This window comes from Lissotriton helveticus, chromosome 3_2, assembly GCF_964261635.1.
Source record: "Lissotriton helveticus chromosome 3_2, aLisHel1.1, whole genome shotgun sequence".
In the NCBI taxonomy this organism is placed as follows: domain Eukaryota; kingdom Metazoa; phylum Chordata; class Amphibia; order Caudata; family Salamandridae; genus Lissotriton; species Lissotriton helveticus.
The window spans coordinates 173,604,421-173,627,165 of record NC_136062.1 but is presented as its reverse complement, the minus strand read 5'-3'; the positions used below and the strand labels follow the sequence as shown (position 1 = coordinate 173,627,165).

Here is a 22,745-nt window from a genome sequence, read left to right as displayed (position 1 = left end):
TGCTACGGGCCCTTCCCTGTGGGCGGACAGACTTATCAAACAATTCTTGAAAGGCCTGTTTAGGTCCTTTCCACGACCAAGACCAATTCCTCCATCATGGCACCTCAACGTGGTACTTCATCAATTAATGAAGCATCCCTTCGAACCCATCCACAAGGCGGAGATCAAGTTCCTTTCCTGGAAGACTGCCCTCCTCCTGGCGTTAACCTCTGCCAGAAGGGTCAGTGAATTGCAGGCTCTATCTATCCAAGATCCTTTCCTACAATTCAGGGAAGACAGATTCATTCTGCGTACTAACCCTCGGTTCATTCCAAAAGTCCCCTCGGACTTCCACCTTAACGAACCAGTGGTGCTTAGATCTTTCTTTCCAAATCCTGCCGCTGAGAGGACACTGCATTCCCTAGATCTGAAGAGATGCCTTAAATTTTACATCGATAGGATACAACACTTCCGAAAGTCCTCACAACTCTTTATTGCCTTTAGTAGACCACGGAAAGGAATGCCTCTGACAAAGCAGAGTATATCAAGATGGATTTCCTCTGCGATCACCTTTTGTCACGACAATGCTGGACGGCCTTTAGACTCACGAGCCAAAGCTCATTCGACAAGAGCCATGTCCACGTTGGCGGCGCTGTTCGCTGGAGTGCGGATATTGGACATCTGCAGAGCGGCGACCTGGAAGTCCCCGCACACCTTCACCAGGCACTACTGCTTGGATACTGAGCTGATGAAGGATGCAGCAGTGGGCCGAGCAGTGCTTCGCCATCTATTCCAGTGAGGTGAGCCCTCTTACATCCCTCCATCCTTTTCTGGTATGCACATTCTTTTACAAATGTTTACATGACAATGCATCTTGGTGGTTTAGTCACGTGATATGTATTATCTACAGAGTCATTCCTGCTGTTCCACCCAGAATGTGCATTATGTATTGCTCGCTACTCTGATTCAGGCATGTGAATCTATGAAAGACACCCAAATACTGGATAAGAAATGCGTTACTTACCTGTAACTGCAGGTATCCAGTATTAGTGTCTTTCATAGATTCACATGCACCCTCCCGCCTCCCCTGACAGGGCTCACCTTTCTCTCTAACGAGTTTACGCCTAACTAGCTTGGTGCCTATGAAAATCTGAGAGACTTGGGCTCCTGACAGGAAGGTTCTAGAAGGAGGTTGTAGCAGATTGGCTGTTTTTCTTTATTTGGTCCTTTTTACAAAAGGACCCAGATAGGCCACCAAGGTGGGACCCTTGGGGCCTGCTCTGTTTGGTCCTTCCTGCATAAGGACGTGGATAGGTCACTAAGGTGAGACCCTTAGGCCTATTCTTTTCTATGTATGTCTATAGGACATTACTTTTTTATATACCGGAGGCTCCCGTCTCGACGACGGGGAATGATTCAGGCATGTGAATCTATGAAAGACACTAATACTGGATAACTGCAGTTACAGGTAAGTAACGCATTTCTTACACGACCTTGCCCCAGCTGAGTGATCAGCCAGTTGTGTCAGTTTGAGTGTGGCCAGCCAGGGGTGGCATAATACATGCTGCAGCCCCTGGTAGGCCTTGGTTACACCTATGCCCTGAGTACCTAGGGTACACTTATACAGGGGCTGAAAAGGTGAACCAATTCCCAATTGTGGATGTACCTAGAGTACATGGTTTGAATTTAGTGTGCATCTGGGCTGTGGGTCTGATTAGCAGGCCCACGGCCACATCTAAGTCAAAAACCAGTAAAGCAAAAAGTGGGGGTGACCATAGGAAGCAGACCCTACTATCCCACATACCCCAATACCCCCGGGGCCAAAGCAGGGATCTACTAGTGTGCCTCTGTTTCAAGGCAAGCACAGCCTGGCTTGCCAGATCCAACAAGTGTGGTGTCACCTGGTCTCCTGCTCACACCAGCGGTGAAGGATCACCTTGTGTGGCCCAGGACAGTACCTTTGCCTTTGGGAGATCTGGGCCATGATGGTTCCCTGTGTGCTGCAGCAGGGACACAGCTGTCCCTTGGCGGGTGGCCGGTCCCTTCCTGACAGAGGTTGGCAAGCAGCTGCACCCATCTTCACGGGCAGCTGCCATTCACGGTGTAGTGTGGGGACCTGAAGTTTGCCCCCCCCTGTTGGCACATACCAGGGGGCTGGGGGTGTTCGTGCCTAGTGGTTGCATTTGCTTTCTCGGTCCCACTGGCTATACCTGCTGGAAGTCTCGTGTTCTGCCTAGTTGACTCATTGCTTTCCTGATCCTGAGGGGCCATAATTAGTTGTACACTGGTACCTTCTTGGCACAAAGGTGGCATTACCGTAATTCCCCAAAGGGGAGCACCATGATTTATGAGCCTTATGTATAATTCCCGTTGGTTGACATATCTTCCAAAGTATTGATGTGACTTGTCATTTGGGACTTGTTGGAAGCAGGATAACAAGTACTACCTTTACATCCGCTGTAATGAGCTAGCTGCCTTCTTCTCCAAGAAAATTTCGACCATATACTCTTCTTTTAGTAATCCTACGGTCAACGCCCCCTCCGTCCCATCTAAGCCAGCTGATTCTCCGGCTCTCTGCAAACTGGATATAATTCCGCTTCTTGATGCCGGCAGCCTGGATAGATTAATTTCTAAAGTTTCTTCCGGGTCTCCCAATGACCCGGCACCCCCCCGGATCCTTGTCAAGGCACTGGACGTTATTCGTCCTGTCATCCTGGAAGCCTTAAACACCTCCATCGTGGCCAGGTCGGTCCCACTCCCCTGGAAGTGCGCCATGGTGAGGGCGCTTCTCAAGAAGCCCTCCCTGGACCAGAGCAACTTGTCCAACTATCGCCCCATTTCGTTGCTCCCCTGGCTGAGTAAACTGCTGGAGAGGCACGCCAACAATATCTTAACAGACTATTTGGAGTCCAACTGTCTGTTGCGTGCCTCCCAGACAGGTTTTCGCCCTCAACATGGCACAGAAACCGCTATGTTAGCGGTTACAGAGGAAGCAAGAACGACTTTGGATCGGGGAGGAAAGGTGGCCATTATCCTGTTAGACCTTAGCGCCGCGTTCGACACGGTGAACCATGCCACGCTATTACACCGACTGGCGGGCATGGGCGTGTCGGGCGCGGCTCTAGACTGGCTTACCTCCTTTCTGAGTGAGCGCTTTTTCCAGGTCTTCGAGGGTGAGAGTCTCTCCCAAACACCCTCTCAGGTGTGGGGTCCCTCAGGGCTCCTCCCTGAGCCCGACCCTCTTTAACGCCTACATGGAACCTCTGGACAGGATAGTCCATCCCTTTGATGTGCGTATAGTCACCTACGCGGATGACACGCAGCTTGTGGTCTCGTTAGACCACGCAGATGGATCATCCGACACCTTAGGCCCCTGTCTAGAGGCTGTTGCCAGATGGATGCAAGCCTCCTGTTTGAAGCTTAACGGGGAGAAGACAGACATCATTCTACTCGGAAATCCCTCCCCGTCTGCTCTTGCACCCGTCTGGCCACCATGTCTTGGCGCTCCTCCTGCCCCCAAGTCCCAGATAAAGAGCCTCGGGATCTGGCTTGACACCGCCCTTGATTTCTCGGTCCAGGCTACTAAGACTGCCGCCACTTGCTTTGGACTAATGAGGATGCTCCGGCGGGTGCTCCCTTTGCTCCCTTTCCAGGCGAGGAGGACCATGGTCCAGGCCCTGATTCTCTCTCGCCTGGATTATGGGAATGCTCTCTACCTAGGAGCACCGGCTTCGGTACTGCAGAGGCTTCAGGTCACACAAAACAGTGCGGCCCGCCTACTGTTCAATCTCTCCCGTCGGCAGTCGGCGAGGAAGGCTCTGAAAGACCTCCACTGGCTCCCAATGGCTGCCAGAGTGCAGTTTAAAGCTTTGTGCATTATGCACAAATCCTTTCACCGTGTAGGCCCAGCGATTCTGCACCCTTTGGTCACGCCTTATGTCCCAGCACGCCCCCTTCGGTCTGGTACCTTGCAGCTGGCCACCTCCTCTAAAATTAACAAAGCCCGTTGGGGTGGCCGCTCTTTTTCCCATTCGGCGACCAGACTTTGGAATGCCCTCCCCTTTGCCATCCGAGGAAATAGCAACCTCCTCTCATTCAGAAAGGCCTTGAAAACGCATTTGTTTGCTAAATCCTGCTGATCTGCCCCGAGCCTGCGCTAAACCATTTTATCTTCAAGCGCTGCGAGGCCCTAGGGCAGTTATGCGCTATACAAATGCAATTTTTCATTTCATTTTCATTTCATTTCATTTCATTTCATTTTCATTTCATTTCATTTCATTTCATTACATCTACATATCATGAAGTATACCTTATGGTTCATGTCATTTCGGTGCACAGTAGTGATTCATGTTTGTTTCATAACCTATTGTATTTCATGCCTTGATGTGAAAGTCATTTTGGTACATGCTTTGTCAGGATAATGAGCATCATCTTGACTCTAATCACGTAATATGTACACTATTTGATTAATGTCATTTTGGTCTGTTTTATGTACAATATACACTATATATTTTTATAGTCCTGTGTGGAGTCTTTGTGGTGCATTCATTGTTGTACAGGTGTGGGTGTTTTGCAAACACTATACACATTGCTGCCGAGAAGCCTGCCTACTCTGCACCAAGCTACCACAGGGTGATCGCAGGTTCATTGTGTAATTTACTTCCCCTGCCTAGAGTGGTGGATTCTGCCTGGCTTAGGTGCATACCCTAACCAACTAGAAGGAAAATGCTACTTACCAGTATGCATCTGTTTTTGGCATGTAGAGCTGCAGATTCTTACACTGTGCATTAGATCGCCACCGGATGATTGCATGTTGTCTTGGAAGAAGTCTTTGTAGTAACGAGATAGGTGACTCCTCTCTTGGACGATAGTGCGCATGGGCATCGGCGAATGTTTTTCGCCATGATGGCAAATGGAGTTTGTAGAAAGAGGATGTCCATGCGTGTATATTTAAGATAGAACTGGAACAGATACAGGTCCCGAAGAGGCAGGAGGGAGTGTAAGAATCTGCAGCTCTCCATGCCAAGAACAGATGCATACTGGTAAGTAGCATTTTCCGTTCAAGGCATATGAGCTGCAGATCTTACTGTGCATTGATTGTACAGCAGTGTCTCCCCTAGCGGTGGTCACCTGTATCTGTTGCAGTAGTTTGAAAAAGGGTTTCGAGGACAGCTTGGTCTACTGCAGCTTGCTGCTTAGCTTGCACATCAACACAATAGTGTTTAGTGAAGGTGTGTTGTAGACATGTTGCTGCCTTGCAGATGTCTTCTAGGGGAATGTTACCTAAGAAAGCCATGGAGGCTCCTAGTTTGCGTGTGGAGTGCGCTTTTGGAGCAGCAGTTAATGTGCGTTTTGCCTTGTGATAGCATTTTTGTATACATTTAACAATCCACCTTGCAATTCCTGATTTTGAAATGGGGTTGCCTTTGTGGTCGAGAGGAAGCTACAAACAGTTGCTTTGTTTTACGAAATGATTTGGTCCTATCAATGTAATAGCTTTTTAAATCTAGTGTACGTAGAGCTTTCTGCTTCAGTCTGGGTTTTGAAAAAACACTGGTAACTCTACTGATTTAGATGAAAAGGAGTAATTACTTTAGGAAGGTATTTAGGATTAGTTTGTAGAACCACTTTGTTACGGTGTAATTGTAAAAATGGCTCTTGTATAGTGAAAGCTTGAATCTCACTAGCTCTCCTAAGAGGTAATAGTAATAAGGAAAGCTGTTTTCCATGTCAGAAATTGCAGCTCGCACTTATGTAAAGATTCAAAAGGTGGCCCCATGAGCCTTGAAAGCACCATGTTTAGGTTCCACACTGGAGATGGTGGTAACCTAGGAGGAATGATTCTTTTTAATCCATCCAATAAAGCTACGATTGCAGGTACTCTACAGACATGTGGTCTGTTTTGTAAATATGCTGCAATGGCTGCAAGATGTAAACCTATAGATTAATATGCTACATTACATCTTTGTAAATGGAGAAGGTAACCGATATTTTGGATGTAAGCATCCACAGGATCAATTTGATTGTTAGTGCAGTAAATGGCAAATCTCTTCCATTTTGCAGCATAGCAAGCTCTAGTAGTAGGTCTTCTGGCTTCTTTAATGATATTCATACAGTCCGGTGGTGAGTTAAGGTAACCAAACTCTAAAACTTCAGGATCCAGATCGCCAGATTCAGTTTACTTGGATCTGGATGCCTGATGTCTCCATGGTTCTGCGTTAGCATTGATGGTGTCAGAGACAGTCTTTTGTGTGGTACTAGAGCGAGTTCTAGCAGTGTGGTGAACCACGGTTGGTGTGCCCATGTGGGAGCTACCAGGATCAGTTTGAGAGACTGTTTCCTGAGCTTGCGTACTACTAGTGGTATTGGTGGGAATGGCGGAAAAGCGTACGCAAATCTGCATTTTCGTTTGCGGCAAACAGGTCTATGTCTGGATGACCCCACTTGTGAAAGAATGGTTGAACTTGCAGATGTACTTCCCATTCGTGAATTTGTTGTCTGTCGACTTAACAGATCGGCTATCTGATTGTGAACTCCTGGAAGGTGTTCTGCAAGCAGATAGGTTTTGTGGAATGGCCCATCTCCAAATGTTTTGTGCAAGGTGCGACAGTTGCAGGGAGTGTGCCTCCTTGTTTCTATATGTAGTACATGGCTGTCATGTTGTCCGTCCGGATTAATACAGCTTTGTTTTGTATGTGTACTTGGAGGGACTTTAGTGCCAGGGAAATCGCTAGCAACTATAGGTGATTGATGTGAAGCACCCTCTGTTGAGCAGTCCATCTTCCTGGAGTTGTGTGGTGGAGCAGATGTGCTCCCCATTCTGTCAGGGATGCATCTGTTAGTACTATTTGTGGAACAGGCTCTAGGAATGGCCGCCCTCTGGACAAGTTTTGGCATTCCACCACTGCGAGCGATGTGTGCGGCTGTTCACCAACACCAGGTCTGTTAGTTGTCCTTGTGCCTGATTCCACTGATGTGCTAGACATACCTGCAATGGACGCATTTGCAGTCTTGCATATGGTACATAAAAATGTAAGATGCCATGCCTATTAGTTGCATGAAGACTCTGGGTGGGAGTGTTGGTTTTGAAACCTTGTAATTAAGGCTTGGATGCTCTGTATCCTGGCTGGACTGGGATAAGCCAGAGCAGTATTGGTGTTTATGGTAGCCCCTAGGTATTGATGTACATGAGGTGTGACTTGGTGTAGTTTATTGTAAACCCCAAGTTGTGCAGTGTCTGAATTGTGAGACGTGTGTTGAACACACTGGTTGAATGACCTGGCCTTTATGAGCCAATCGTCTAAGTATGGGAAGACATGGATCTGTTGTCTTCTGAGATGTGCTGCTACTACTGCCAAGCACTCTGAACACTCAGGGTGCTGTTACCCCGAATGGAAGGACTTTGAATTGATAGGTTTGTGCTAGAAGGACAACACTGACATACTTTCTGTGAGAAGGATGTATGGGAATGTTAAAGTAGGCGTCTTTGAGGTCTAGTGTAGTGAGGAAATCGCCTTGTTGAAATAATGGGCGCACTTGTTGTAAAGTGATCATGTGGAAATGATCTGAGTGTATATAGAGATGGAGAGGCCTCAAATCTAGAATTGGTCTTAGTGTCCCATCCTTTTTGGGTATCAGGAAGTAGAGTGAGTAGACCCTGTTCCTTGATGTTGCAATGGAACTAGCTCTATTGCATCTTATTGTAGCAATGAGAACCTCTTGTTGGAGCAGCGTTAGATATTCTGTGGACATTGAATGCGGTCTGGGTGGTATATTTGGAGGGGTAGCTGTAAGCTCTAGGCAGTAACCATACTGGATAATCTGTCTTACCCACTTGTCTGTTATGGAATTCCAGACAGGTAGGAACTGTTAAAATCCCCCCTGCAGGAGTGGTATGCTTTTGGGGGAGCTGAAGGAAGTCCGTTTAGTGGTGGAAGAGGATTGATTGTTACCTCGGCCTCTTCCCTTATGGTTATTGCCTCTGTAGCATCCTCTATAATATCCTTTATTAGAGGATGCTTGTGTATTAGTTTTAAAGGAAGCTGAATTGTCTGCCCCAGCTTGTTTGGAGCATCCTCTGTAAAAGGAGCGACGAAAGGAGCCTTTTGCTTGGGTGGATTGCAAAGCTCCCATAGACTTGGCTGGATCAGTGTCTTTTTTTCATTTGTTGGTTGAATGGTTGATTTAAGATAGTAGTCTGTACCTCTTGCTTAAATCCTGAAATGCGTAGCCACTTGTGCCGTCTAAGGACAGTGGTGTTTATTGCCCTGGATGCAGTGTCTGCTACATCTAGTGCGCATTTAATGGAGGCATTTTATATATAAGCTTACCCTCTTGTGCGAGGTCATCTGCGAGGTGCGAGGTCATCTGCTTGTGCCTTATATTGATCAGGTATATGTTGTAATAGCTTCTTTAGCTGATCAGTGAGCCCTGTCCTATCTTGCTAGGAGTTCCTGTGTTAGCAATGAGCCATGCATTACTAGCTTGAGCAGCTATTCTTTTCCCTGAAGCATCTATGATTTTGGAGTCTTTATCAGGAGAAGGAGGGGGTGCTTCTCCTGATTGAGTTTGCCCTCTTTCTAGCGTTTGAAACTACTAGGGAGTCTAAGGGTAGCTGTCCCTTAATGTAAGCAGGATCCCCAGGAGCTGCTCTGTATTTTTTTTTCTATCCTTGGGTTTATGATTCTAGCCTGTACAGTATCTTAAACACTTCTGGGGCATGTTTAATAACTCTAATCATTGGCTGTATTTGCACATTTTTGGGAATGTTCAAAAGTGTCTAGTAAATCCTCTTCTGCCTCATCTGAATGCATGGTGACATTGGGGTAAATGGCAGCTCTATGAATTAAGTGTCCAAACCCAATATTGTCTTCTGGGGGAGAAGGTTTAGATGGATATATTTCGAATACCTGGTATATCCTGTGGGTTTGGATACTCTGTCTGGAGAACCTGATGTGTAGGGAAAAGGGCCATCTGGGTCTCCCCACCCCCCTCCCTCCTCCCCCATGCTATACGGATCATCCGCATCCTGAGGTGTATGTTGTGGAGAATGAACAGAATTTTGAGGTGAAATGTTTAAAGGGAGAGCAGGAGAGGGAGATACAGGAGAAGGGTGCATAGGAGATGTGGCAGAGTCCTTCTTCTTGACAGGCACTGGAGGTGTAGGTGCTGTATCTGACTTCCTCTTCCTATGTAGTGTGGTTGAAACATGTCCTGTTTCTGGGTCTATATATATCCTCTTGCAGAGGATCGGGTCTAAAAAGCTCTTCAGGAAATGCTTTCGGCGCTGATTTTTTTTCGGCTCCGGACCTGGTCTTTGTTGGTCTTTAGCCTTAGGAGTTGTATAGTCCTGTGGCGTACTTTTCGGCATTGAAGGAATCTTCTTCGTAGTCGAGGCGTGGTTCGAGGGCTTGGAGGAATCTGAAGCGGCATTTGTGGGTTTTTGCACAGAAGATTTTGGGGTAGAAGCAGGTTTCATGGGTTTCGGTGCCAAATTGTCTTTAGGGAGTCTAGTGTTTCTGGGTCTTTCGGGACCAGGACTACTTTCAGTTTCGGTGCAGAGGGAGCTGGTCGTATCTGCACGTGCGGTTTGCTCGGTTAGGAGCTACTGGAAGACTTTGATTTCTTCGGAGCTGGGCTCGATGGCGGTGCTTTCGAAGCAATGTCTGGTTCTCGACTGGGCCCCGAAGGCGAGTTTTGACCTTCGCCTTTAGTTTAGGTGTTTGGGCTGGGGTAGGGGCAGTAGTACTCATGCGTTGACCTGATGGTATGGAGTAATCAATCTGCCTCAGATACGATCTGGAGATCATTGGAATCTTCCTCTGGGACACATTGACCTTCGTCTAAGATATCCACAGGTTCCAGAGCTGATCTCTGCATGTCGCGTCGATGGGCCCTCCGATCTCAAATGGTCTTCTTGGATCGAAAGGATGCACAAGCTGTGCAGCTAGACTAGTCTTGTTCAGGTGATGGACACAGGTTACACACCTCGTGATGGTCGCTGTGTGGAAATTTTGCTCCATACCCAGGGCATTTTTTGAATAATGTCCTTTCCATGAGGTGTAGGCCTCACCGCGTGGGTAGGCCCGACGGCCCGCGTTGAAGACCGGAATCAAAGTGATGAGTTTGAGTCTATGTATATTGAAGTTAAAGTTTGTTTTTTAGAAAGTTTTGCTCGTCCGTATTCGAAAAGTCTATTTTCGTACCGGAGCAGAAAAGTTGCTTCTGAACCCAGTGGCGGAAAAAAACCATCTAAGGATGGAGCCGATGCCCATGCACACTATCTTCCAAGGGAGGAGTGAGTTGCCTATCTCGTGATTACAAAGACTTCTTCCAAGACGACGACAACATGCAATCATCTGAGCCCAACACCAGCTGGTGATCTAATGCACAGTGTAAGATCTGCAGCTCATATGCCTCGAACACACCATTTCTAACATTAGTATTGTGAAAATTTGTCTAGAGAACTTGTGCCAGGATCCAATTCATAATTTGTTGCTTTTACTCCATTAGTCAAATGTCCAGATGTTTGAAGGGTAACTCAATTGGGATGCTTGACTTTGTGGTTGTCTGCGTGAGTTTTCCTTCCTAATGTCTAGCTTTTTAACCCTTCCAGGTACGAACACTATTTGTGAGCGGACTTCCAGTTGACATCAAGCCAAGAGAATTGTATCTACTGTTCAGACCATTCAAGGTAGCTATAAAATCATTTTGCTCGGGTGAACTGTATTCAGCTGCCAGTGTATAAAAGTAACATCTGTTTTATGCAGCCTATGTTTTTGGGAAGTCCAGATTAGATTGTGCATGCGTGCTATATTGAAAATGTGAGTTATCGTTGCCATACGCAAAGCTGATAAATTGATTGCTTGATTTGTACGATCATTAAAAGAGCAGTCCGTGTTGTAAGAAAGTTGCACAAAGGGAAGGAGGAAAGTCCATAGATCATGATTTGCATTCCGTGTTCTTGGTGTAGTCAAGGACTAACCCCTACTGGCATCTGCTTTCCAGAATCCTCACCAGTGAGGTTTTGTTGAAAGAAATGCTTTGGTGAAGGTACTTGGAGTAACTTCGAAGTGGGTGACCTGGGTGTGGAAAATCCCTAGATTCATGAACAGTACTTTAGGGTTCTCAAAGTTCACTAATTAAACCTGAAGCGTGTACCTATGTGCAATTATTTTGATTTTCCATTTTGTGATCCCCTAAACGTGTTTGAGAACAAAGTAATGAGAGCACATTAAGCCATTTGGGTAACTGCTACGGGGAGTGATTCTATAAATTAAATTAAAATACTGTGATATGGAGGAAGCCCAGTCTTACAGCCATAAGATTCACACCACTTGGGTTTTGTTTTATTTCTTCTGGCAGAAGACTTCCACTACGGACCTGTGCGATAACACTATGCCTTTGCTATCAAACCATTTTTCTCATTAAACAGCCTCCCACACGGTTTCTTTTAGGTTTCAGTTTTAGGGTTGTTAATCACCTGGGACAGTCCCACCTCTCGAACTACAAATGGAGATAATTTAAGCCCCACAATGTGGATCACCAATTTCTTTATTCACAAGTACAGCAATTATTGCCTGCCTGCAACAATTCATTACTTGGTTAATAAAACTATAGTCCGCTACCACCAACTGGCCTTCCCTTGTAAACTGAATCCGAAGAGGACCGTTTCAACGTGTTTGCACACTTGCCATCACTAACCCTTCATGAAAGTTAACATATTATGGTAAGACTTTACTAACCTCACGGGTGCATCAGATCTTTGTTTTACTGTAAGGAATAGATTTTTCGAGATGAGTAGATACTGGCCACAGGACAACTGCATCTCTTCACTTCCCCTGTGCTGCATGAAATATTCTGAGAAGGTGCTATTCTGCAAGCCTTAAACTGTGCCTCCTCCTGATTGGCTTACCCTTTAAAGTTGATATAAATTGGTTGGTGGTGGTAAAGCTGGCATATTAAGCAGATGCCTAAGACTGGTATAGTCCCGCTGTTTTCTGAACTTCTGGGCCTATATGGGCAGGAGTACATAGTGTGAAGAGATGAAGGTTGCCCGCTTCCTTCTGACGAGCACCAAGTTTGAAGGCTGTGTTGGGGCTCTTGTTATATCTGGTGTATTTTACCACACGTTTCCTGGTGCTCTGGTCCCTGCTGGCTCAGCTAGTGGGAATGTTCTGTAAGGAATGTCGCAGTGCTTGGTGATGCAATGGAATGCTAGGGTGCCTGTGAGGTTGAGTCAGAGTATGGGCTGAGCAGCAGGTAGACTGCTCCTGGTGGTAGTATATACTTTTCTGCAACGAAGAACAATAAATCCTCCTCTAACCTACACCACTAGGTTTTCATTACAACAGCTTTCATTGCCCCTGTTGTCTTGCTTAGGTGGAATCCCCAAAGAAGTACAAGGAGACCGAAGATCTTGACCATTGTTTTAAAATTGCTTTAATACTTCCCATAAGACTAGAGGCAAATTGCTGACCAATCGATATGACCTGTTTACCTACATCTTTACGATCTGAGACTGTGCTCTTGGGCTTTTTGCTCTTGTGTTCATCTTGACCTCCTAAGGTCTAGTGGATATCTACTAGACTACCTATGGACACAGGTGCTGTTCCCTTCCATTGCAGGTACCATCAATATAGTTTCACCTTACATTGCTTGGTGCCATTTAGATGTTCAGGAATCTCTCGGGCTGTGAGCCTTATCAGTACTCGAGAGAAATAATCCTTTAACCTAATGTATGTATTTGTGAACCATATCTGTATACTGCAACTCATTGGTTGTGACTTTCTGTTGCTAGGTATTCAAGATTACTTGCGTGTTCCAAGGTATCGAAGTTGAAGTTGCACGACTGGCTCTGTCCTTGTTCTTTAAAGTTGTTTTCCTGTGGGCCTGCAATCTAGATGAATGCCTCTAAAGCACTGCATAATGTTTTGGACAGCCTTCAATCTTAATGACCTACTGAATGATAATTCATAAGCAATAAACGTGTTTTCTTGGTTTACGGGCACTATCAAGTTGGATAATTCCTTATCTGGATAGTGTGGATCCACTTGATTCTCCTTCTTGGTCAAACTGTCTAACCTGCAATAGTACTGTAAGCAAATTTAAATGCACTACTTACTTCAGTAGTTGTGGCAGTTTATGTTCCAGTATATAGGGAAGGGCTATCTTGATTTGTGGTTGCTCGGTGTCCATACAACTTTAAGCAAATGCAGCTAAACCTGCTTCATGATTGATATAACTGTAGAAGTGGCGAGGGCTATGGAAAGGGGATGGCATACTGATTGTCAAAGTTCTACTGATTTGAGTTAATTAAAATTGCTTCTACATATTCCTGTGTGCTATGCTGCTTCTAGAACAAAAATAATTCATTGCGCTTAACTGCTGAATACAGTGTATTAATCCTACTTGGACACTTCCACTGAGTTAGTGCTAAAGCTTTTTGGATTTCACGCTCGGTATGTTAACCAACCGCTTTATTAAAGAGTCCTTACATTTTTTTAATGCTTGACAAAATCAATATAAATATGCAATATGATTTCGTTACGAAGCCTGCAACTTGAGGATGTGGTTTCACTGACAGGAAAGCTTAAATGAAATATTCATGTTTTCAGTTTCTATTTCTTGATCTTGGGTGTTTTCTAATCGAAGTGTAAAGATCAGTGGTTATCTGAATTAGATTTTCAGCTTAATGCAAAATCAAGACATTTTTACAGTGATTTTAAAGAAATTTGCCTTGAATTCCTTTCTTCTCAGTTAATTCGTATTTTAAATTATTGCTCCCTTTATTCTTGCTCATAACGTCTTCATCTGCGCTTTCCTTGAATCTGTTCTTTCAAGTTACTTCATTATTTCTCCTTACCACCTGATTCCGACCTCAAACCCGACCTTTCAACAGTACATTCCAGCCTCATGTAAAACGTGCTTTGATGGCCTTTACACCTAATTACGAATGATTGTACAATATAAGCTTGGTGGTAGAGCTGTAATACATTTTCCTGCTGCTTTGTTTAGATAAATGGCACTGAGTATGTTCTAATTATAACTGTAAATATATCTACTGAGGGGTCCTAGGTACTCAGCAAACCTGCATCACACCGCTGTTCCTTGCTCCGAGATAACAATACCAGGAAAGAACTGGCTAATAAAAGTGTTTTTACCCTCACCAGGCAGAGCAAAAATAGGACAGATCGGAGAAAATCAAAAGGGAATTACTAATCATGCTGTTACCTATAGGGATTTTGGTTCCGCAGTATTTCAGTGTATGAAAAAACAGCTGAAGTTGTAAAAACATCATACCCTGGAGGATGATGTGGAAGTACGTCCTCTTCAAGAAGCGGCCTCGCATAAAGACTAGATTAAATGTCTATTCAGGTACATGATTACATGGAGACCCCATACAGCAGAAAGCTGAAGACAACTGAACTTTTGTTTAAACATCCCTAGGAGACCCACATTCTAGGCACATCCTAGAAGCCAAGGGCTGTCGGATGCTACCAGAGATGCTAAGATCACCACAGATGCCTTGGGTCATTTACACTTGACACTGAAGTTTGAGCTGTTAATTTGAAAGTACGACGAGGAAAACTTAGCATTGTTTTTTTTTTATTAAAGAAGCATGTAGACGTTTGTTTATTTTAATGCAGTATGCGGCTGTGTATGTGAGGATTTCGCAAAACAGACTGGCTTTTTGGGTTTCCCTTGCGCTGTGCTAAATCTGTTTTCATTATAAACTTAAAAGGGACTTGCATCCCGCCTCCTCTTTCCTGACTACTCACTGGTTCTTATGCATGCCACTTACCTTTCCTCTATTGGCTGTAGTGTATTTACCTGCATTTACCAATGCTTGTTCAGTCTGCATCTCATCCGTTTCCCGTCCCAAAATACTGTTGACATCCGCTTTGGAACTATATTTTCATAAAGTTTTTGCCTTTTACTCTCGCAGTATATTTATATAACAATGTATTACACAGAGATATTAAAGTGATTTGCATAGAAGGATCACAGGATGTTGTGCGGCGCCACCGACACTCGAACCAGGATCCCCAACTCTTGAATCAGCTCTGGCCGCGGCGCCACAACCTCTCCACTACAGTGTGATCTATTGCGGAGCTCTTTTGTTCTCCATGACATGGATGTGCTCTTTATTCATTACACAGGCTAAACTGATGTATTACCAATGCTGGTTACCTTTATGTTCTGCGCAGCTTGTAGAGTTCTATTGCATTTTCCATATTGAAGTCTCGACCAAATGCAGTCACAGTGGTTTGTCTAAGTGATGTTGCTAAGTATTAGCACGAAAAGTTTCAAGATTGGTTTTCACATGGAAGTAGGGATTCAATTAGAACTTGGCGATTCTTCCTGCTCAAGAGTTACTCGACATGTTAACAGATGGCTAACTGGCCAGTCTTTCCCTATTTTTTTACCTTAGTTTTGGGTCTTCATTACATATGCTCAACTTCACCCACCTTCCTACTCGCACCGGAAGACTAGGACTATATAATAGTCTGGGAGGAGGACTGCATTTAATAGCTTGTGGATCCCAAAAGTCCAGCTATTAAGCTGGTTTAAAGCAGTTCATCCTGTGTGCAGCCTTGGTATAAAATAAGTTAACTGTACAGTGTGGTTCTCCAGTATTGAGCGTTCATAGATTCACGTCTGTATCTTCCATGTTGTCTAGGTGGGAGTCCCACAGTAATTATTAGTATAAAGCAAGCCATTACCCAAATCTTCAATGGGTGACTTGGTTAACATGCTCATTGTGTTGGAATGAGCGGATGTCTAGCTAATCGGAGGGCAGCTGCTAAATTTCCTATACCCTAAAGGGCCACAATAACTCATGTTTCTTAGCTAAAGTGCAAAGGCAATATAAATTAGGTATCCAATGAGATGGTTGATAATCTATGAAAGATGTTAATATTGAAGAGCCACAGTGTACAGGTTAGTAACTTTTTTTTTTCTGCAGTATTGAATCTTTAATCTAATCCTATGTTTCAATCTGAATAGTAAGCAGTAATTTGAGTTTAATACATGCGAAGTTGGGAATGCATTTAAAGCAAGGCAAGTTAAACTGTGTGTGCATACTTGCGGATCTATAAAGGTAGCCCAGCTAACAGGAGCAAAGGTCGTAGAACGGCTATACCCACTGCTGGTTGTAACTTGATTCCTGGAGGAATCTAGACCGTGTCTAAAGAATATTTTTTGCATGTGGTGTCCTGCATATATTGGGTAAAGACCTCCAACAAACTGAGCAGTAGAGACTGTTCTCATTGTGGAACGAGGTCAAACCCTGGCAGTACATTGTGGTGGTCCTGCTTTTGCGGCGGCAGCAGGCTATGTTGACAGACTCCTCCAGCTATACAAGTTGATAGAGCCTGACCTTTTCTTAGAGGCACGAAGACAGAACAAAATTTAAAATATCTGAACTTCCTGTCTGCTTGGATTGTCAAAATATGTTTGAAATTCTGTGTACTAAAAGCTGTCCACTGAATTACAGATTTTGGAAGCAAGTCACCAATACATGACTCTCAAATAACTTTATTCTCCTTTGAACTGAAAATCTAGTCCTTTGATGGAAATAGGCCTAAATGTCACTAATTATTCTAGCTGAAGTTTGGGCCAGACGTAGGGCTGTTTTCAAAGAAGGGTGTTTAAGTCTAGTTTATGGATAGGTCGAAATGACTTCACATCAGCTGAGCTAGCAGTGCAAAGCTGCCAATGAATAGGTGTTTAACTGAACTCTAAAAAGTCCCCCATAATACCTTCATTGATCTATTTAACCATAAAGATTACTGGTTTAAAATTCTTCTGAACCTAGATTGCTGTAAGGTAGTCTCCGAGGTAGACCAAAAAGGGGGACGGTTGTAAGCCATTGCATAAGAGTTCATTTTGCCTTGTAAGTTGTTTGTAGAGTCTGATCTTGCTTTGGCCAGGATGTCCCTGCAGGCATGTTATTTTTAAGAGTCTAAACTAATTGTCCTCAGGAACCAAGCGGACAAATTGAGCGATTCTAATGCTGGATGAACTACTTGGTCTTTGTTTATTGTAAGCATCCCTTGGACTGTTTTGAGCGGAATCTTGCCTTTCTGAAATGAGAAGCTACCTGTCCAGAGCTCTCTGCCACACTGGAATAATTCCACCTGGCTATTGATTTCCCAAGCTTCAACAAAATGAAGAGCCGATTGGCATAATCAAATTCCAGTTCAGCAATTTGAAAGTCATTCTCCCCTCCCCACTACAATGATCCCTTGAGAGAAAGTCTGCAGCCATGGAAGCAACCCTTTCGGTTAAGGTATCGCAAATAGGTCCGGTTTGGTTATCCCATTTGTCAAAAATCCTATTATGTTGGCTACAATTTGTGGCACTTTAGAGTCTGTTCACTGGTTGTCTATACCTGGCACATGTTCTACCTTTTTAAGCGATCTATTTGCGTGATACAGTTCCATATGCCTTGCGCTTCCTTTGACCGCAGAAGCAGGTTTTTTTGGGTTCCTCCTAGCTAGTTAAGTAGAATGTACTGGTCATATTGCCTGTGTGAACCAGTACTGTAGAGTTTTTTTTATTCTCAAGAGAAAAGCCTAAAGTCCTAGAACTACAGCAGTGTTCTACCAGAATGTATGATTAAACTACCACTTAAATAACGAATGCCTAAACCACGAAGGCTAAACAACGACCAAAGCCAAACTATGTACTGAACCACGACTTGATGAACCACGAAAATTAATCTATTGACATACTCTGAAACCACCACACCGTTCATAACATCGCATGTCTGAAACACAATTCAAAAAATGTAATTAAATTAAACACTTCAAATAAACTCTTTGTAATACAGAATCTTGTGCCTCCACTGTTCCAGACTGGCCCAGGGACTTGCGCTGAAGCAATGCATTTCTGCAAATCAGCCCTTTTCAAAGAACTCAGTAATGCTTTTGCCACGACCATTACTAATTGTGTTACCTCTTGCCGAAAATCCTTATCTTGGAAATTGGACCATCACTTCCGCTGGTCACTTATTGAATTTTTTTTTGATTGCGTGCTGTCCAAATAATTCAGTGTATTTTTAACCATGCCGTGTCAAGTTACATCCATCCACTAGATGTCAGTATTGCCAAAATTACTGTTCAGTTCAAAAGACTTTATTCAAATTGAAAACAATTCATAAAAGTATACAGATAAAAAGACAGTTAAAAATATCATTATTTTCAATCTGATTTAAACATTGCTAAGGTTTGACTTCGTTAAAAGGTTAAGAATAAAACAGTACAGACAGTAAAAAAGATTATAATTAAAAAACCTCTAACTCTTATTATCACATGACGGTAGACTTTCTCACACTTAGAATTGTATTCAGAAAAAGGCTCACTGTACTAATAGTGAGGCAATCATCTAAGGACCTAAGTTTATTATAAGCGACTCTTGAGTTCCTTAGGCCCCAAGTTAACAGAAGAGGCTTTAAAATTTGTCTTCGCGAATGGCTATATAAAGTGCAGAACAAAGTGCAGTGTATATTTGATTGAAATGATTTGTCATCACAGGGACACAGCCTTTTCCCCCTCGCCCAATCATTGCAAGTTGGAAGTAATATGAGTCTATAAAAGGTTTCCAGGCGAAAGGGAGTCAGGAGCCTACGGTGATGTAGGGGTGTTCCAATGCAAGATACAACTGGAGACCCCTCTGGGATGTCACTTCATCGTGGCTCATGACCGATTTTTTTGGTCCTTTCGTCCTTCCACCTTTGTAGTTCCAAATGTTCCAACAGCATCTTTTTCAGCGTAGGTCGCGAGAGATTCCAGTGATGCTGGGTCCGTAAAATATTCTGGATGACCAATCTCGCCGACAAAGTTCTTAATATAAGTAAGCCATTTGATGTTTTTCAGGCCATCACAGTTCAAGCAGTCCTCTATAATAGATCTATTCAATTCTGTGGCAGGGTTGGTCCAGAAATTGTGCCAAAGTAATACTGGGGCGAGTTTTATAATATCCGTGATAAAAGTGAGGCCAACTTCGGGGTGTAATACGTATATTGGGGTGCTCCTTGATGTAACAGTTATAAATCGGAGGAACCTGTTCTCAATTCGCTGGATCTCCATTTGCTGCCAACCCCAGATACCTGCCCCATAAGTCCCAATAGCCACGCATTTTGATTTGAATATTCGGAGGAGCTCCACTGCTGGTCTGTTTCCTATTTTCTTTGCAAAATTCATAAGAGCCCCGACTGCTCTGTTAAATGCCACAGCCCGTGCCTTAACGGCCGGCTTCCAGGTGCCTTGTCTGTCAAAGTGGACCCCCAGGTAGCTGAAAATATCTGCTAACTCTACCTTCCTATTTAAAACAATTGGGCATGGTTGTCTATGTTTATTTAGACTGCATGACATAGTAAACGTCTTAGAAACTTTTACACATAACCCTCTCACATTCATAAAATTAGTGAAGGTGTGTACGGCTTTCTGGAGTCCTACCTTGGTTTGTGAGAGAATAGCCGCATCATCGGCGTAAAGTAAAATGGGGATGGGTTTGCCCTTGATTACAGGGTAATCATAATATTGCTGTTGGGCAAGAACCCACATCATTGATATATAGATTAAATAGCAGGGGGACAGGATACAGCCCTGCCTTACCCCTCTGCTAATCTTAAAAAGGTCTGTACATTCCCCCTTCTGACCGTATCTAACTCGGGCACCTGCCTCCACATAGAGTTCTCTGATGTATGCAATTATTTTATTGTCCCGCCCAATGTCCCTCAGCATCTGCCAAAGACCGTCGTGCAAAACGCAGTCAAAGCAGAGCTGAGGTCCACATAGGTCACATACAGATTTGATTTCCTTGCGTAGATATATTTCGAAATGATTAGTGAAAGCTTCAGCCCCTGCTCAATTGTCACTCGCCCTCCCCGAAACCCATACTGAAAGGGAGACAACACTTCCTGTCCCTCCACCCAGTCCTGAATGCGAGCAAGAATGACCCTGCCCGCCATCTTCATAAAGCCATCTAACAAAGAGATGGGACGATAGCAGGCAGGGTCATTCCTATCCCCCTTCTTGTATATCGGGACCAAGATTGCCTCCTTCCAGGTTGGGATAAAACCTCTTTTCGTCATGCAATTCAAAACTCTAGTGAGCAGAGGAGCCCACAGGTCTCGGTACATTTTAAAAACATCGATAGGGACAGAGTCTGGTCCTGGTGCTTTCGAGGCTGAACTCTCCCTTAGGGCTTTATATACCTCCTCTAGTTTGAATTGCATGTCAAGAGGGAACGGGGGATCCTCTTCTTCCAAAGGTATCGGTGTTTCGTGAGCTAGTGCAGGCAGAGCCTTATTGCTATACAGGGCCTGGAAGTGGGACACCCACTCCTGGGCCGTGATAGCATTATCTAGGTGAGGACCTTGGGTGTCTTGGTAAAAAGGAGCATTGACAGCCTTCCAGAAAGCAGCAGTGTCCCTTTGTGTTGCTGCTGTATGGAGTGCCTCCCAGGCTTCAGCTTTTAGATCTTTCTTCCTTTTAATCAAAGCGGCACAGTACTTGCGCCTTGCCCTTTGAACCTGAACTCTATCTAGTGGGGTAGCATGCAATATATTTTTCAGTTCCCGCAGTGCCCTAGAGCAATCTGGGTCAAACCACCCAGGGGTTTTCTTAACTAAATTACGTGGCTCTCTAGTCAGAAGGTGTTTAATTAAACACATTTTATTAAGAGAGCAAGACTTGTTCTTCGCTCTCTTCTGGCGTCAAACACTTAGTAATTTCTTTAAGGGAGACGTTTACTAGATTTTTTTGAAAACTCTCTGGTATTACCTTCTCCCATTTAATACAGAATCCATTACGCTGGCCAAGAAAAGTATTAAACATAATTAAGTTGAATATCAGGAGGCCGCGTATCCAGGTTTAACTGAAATGGGGTAGTGGTCGCTAATGCCACTTGTAAGAGTCTCCCAGTTATTAACCAATGAGGCATAGCGTAACGATAGTAAGGCAAAGTCAATCGTTGACTTTGGCCCTCTTGCGCTAAATGTGGGTGCAAATGTTTTAGGCACAGAGCAAGCCTCATTAATAAATGCCATAGTGGTCCACCATTAAGTTATTAAGTAAGTCCCCTAGTTTAGTGTGGGCAAAGTGGCTTGTTGGGCCTATAGATTCATCTTCCCAGCCACACACTCCTTGTAGACTTTGAGAACAATGGACAATTAAAATCCCCTACCCACAGGAGGGCCATATCCCCTGTACAACTATCTGTAATAGTATTAAGGGTGCTTGACAATTTCTTAAGTGTAGTTTCAACTTGTGCTCTCGGGATGTTATTATAGAAATTCATGATGGCTAAGTTTTCCAGAGCTCCCCAGGATACCCTTAAGATCTGAAAAAAGGGGAATCCAGGAAGCACCCTTGGACCATAAGCCCCGAGGAAATAGACAAATACATAGACAAACCTCCTTATGTCTACCCATTTTAGTCGGAACTGCCGGAGTAAAGAACGTTTTAAAACCCAGCAGATGGGATTCTTCCTTAGCCCATGTTTCCTGTAGAGCTATAATTGAATGGGACATAGTTACTGACCGCCAATCTGCATCATTTATTTTTGGGGCCAGACCCGCTATGTTCCATGTTAATATGCTACCAGGAACTTCCGTATTTATTGGTGGTTATTTCCATTGATATCACAGGGGCTGGCTCAATTATATCACGGGGTGTAATCTCAAGAGGGGATATTACAATCATGGATATCTCAGTGACTGGTTCCGAAATATTCATTATTTCGGAGGATATGGTCCCAGGCAATTTATCTAACTGGGGGATTACCAACGCTTTTACCCCAGAAGCTTGTATTTTGGAATGAGGGGCTATCATAGGGCAAGGGTCTAACTCGGACGTAATATATACAGGAGCAGGGGTATAGCTTTGGGCACCGACATTAAATATTTTGTCAATTGTCCTGTATGTTGGTGACCTATCAGGAGGGGGCCCCAACCGTCATTCGCAGTCATCCAAGCCTGAAAGTGCTGCGAATCGATTGGTATGCTCAAAGGGGGTAAATGGCAGCAAGTGATCCATTCCCCTAGTTCCTTGAGAGTGGTCTGATCCACTATAGTTATTTCTATGTCCCCTATGAGATGTTATTCCCCCCGTAAGGGTTTTTTGGGATCATAGGGTAGGGAGCCTGCCACACATATTGGTTATTCAGAGTTGTGGGAAGGTTGTTCCATAAGCTGGGTGGGGCCCCTAAAGACATTAAGGGAGTTACCTGAGGTCTTGGGTAAAAATAAGTTAGATCATGGGGAATGATGGTTGTACCATTGGTTCTTGTATTCCAGTTTAAGATGTAATTAACCGCGGCTGGATCTCTAAAATTTATAATTATGAGATCGCCCTCAATATCTTTCTCTCTGCTCCCCAGCCAGGAGAGTCTGCGTACATGGACAATCTCGCCATTTGTGTTGCTTGGAAGCGGTCTGTACTGGCTAAGCCAGTGCATGGTTTTATTTTTTAATTGGCTGAAGCCTTCCCTCCTGCCAGCTTGTAGTATGGGGACGCCTGTGAGTACAACCACATAGGGAACCGCGTCTGGTGGTAATTCAACTTGGCGGACCCTAGTGGTTCCTGGTCTATCTGGATATGCCCGTGCCCCTTGCCCATTTCCTCCATAAACTATACTTGCCTTCTTTGGTAATTCCTTAAGAATATGTGGAGGGAGTTGATGGTCTGCTTTTTGCAACTTCCCCCCCTTGGCAATTACCTGCGACAATTTTAGTAGATGAATTTACATCCCTTTGA

General features: G+C 44.2%; 2 protein-coding genes across 13 annotated transcripts in view; one reads left to right on the top strand and one right to left on the bottom strand.

The window, feature by feature from the left end:
• LOC144826538 (uncharacterized) overlaps nucleotides 1–22,745 on the bottom strand; it is a 1,868,758-nt gene that overhangs the window by 1,615,534 nt on the left and 230,479 nt on the right. The window lies entirely within an intron of this gene.
• Nucleotides 1–22,745, top strand: part of RBPMS2 (RNA binding protein, mRNA processing factor 2) — a 242,757-nt gene that overhangs the window by 85,806 nt on the left and 134,206 nt on the right. For both annotated transcript variants that reach the window (XM_078684971.1, XM_078684970.1), the window contains exon 2: nucleotides 10,595–10,672. In XM_078684971.1, coding sequence (XP_078541097.1) covers nucleotides 10,595–10,672 — 78 coding nt within the window. The remainder of the gene's footprint in view (nucleotides 1–10,594; nucleotides 10,673–22,745) is intronic.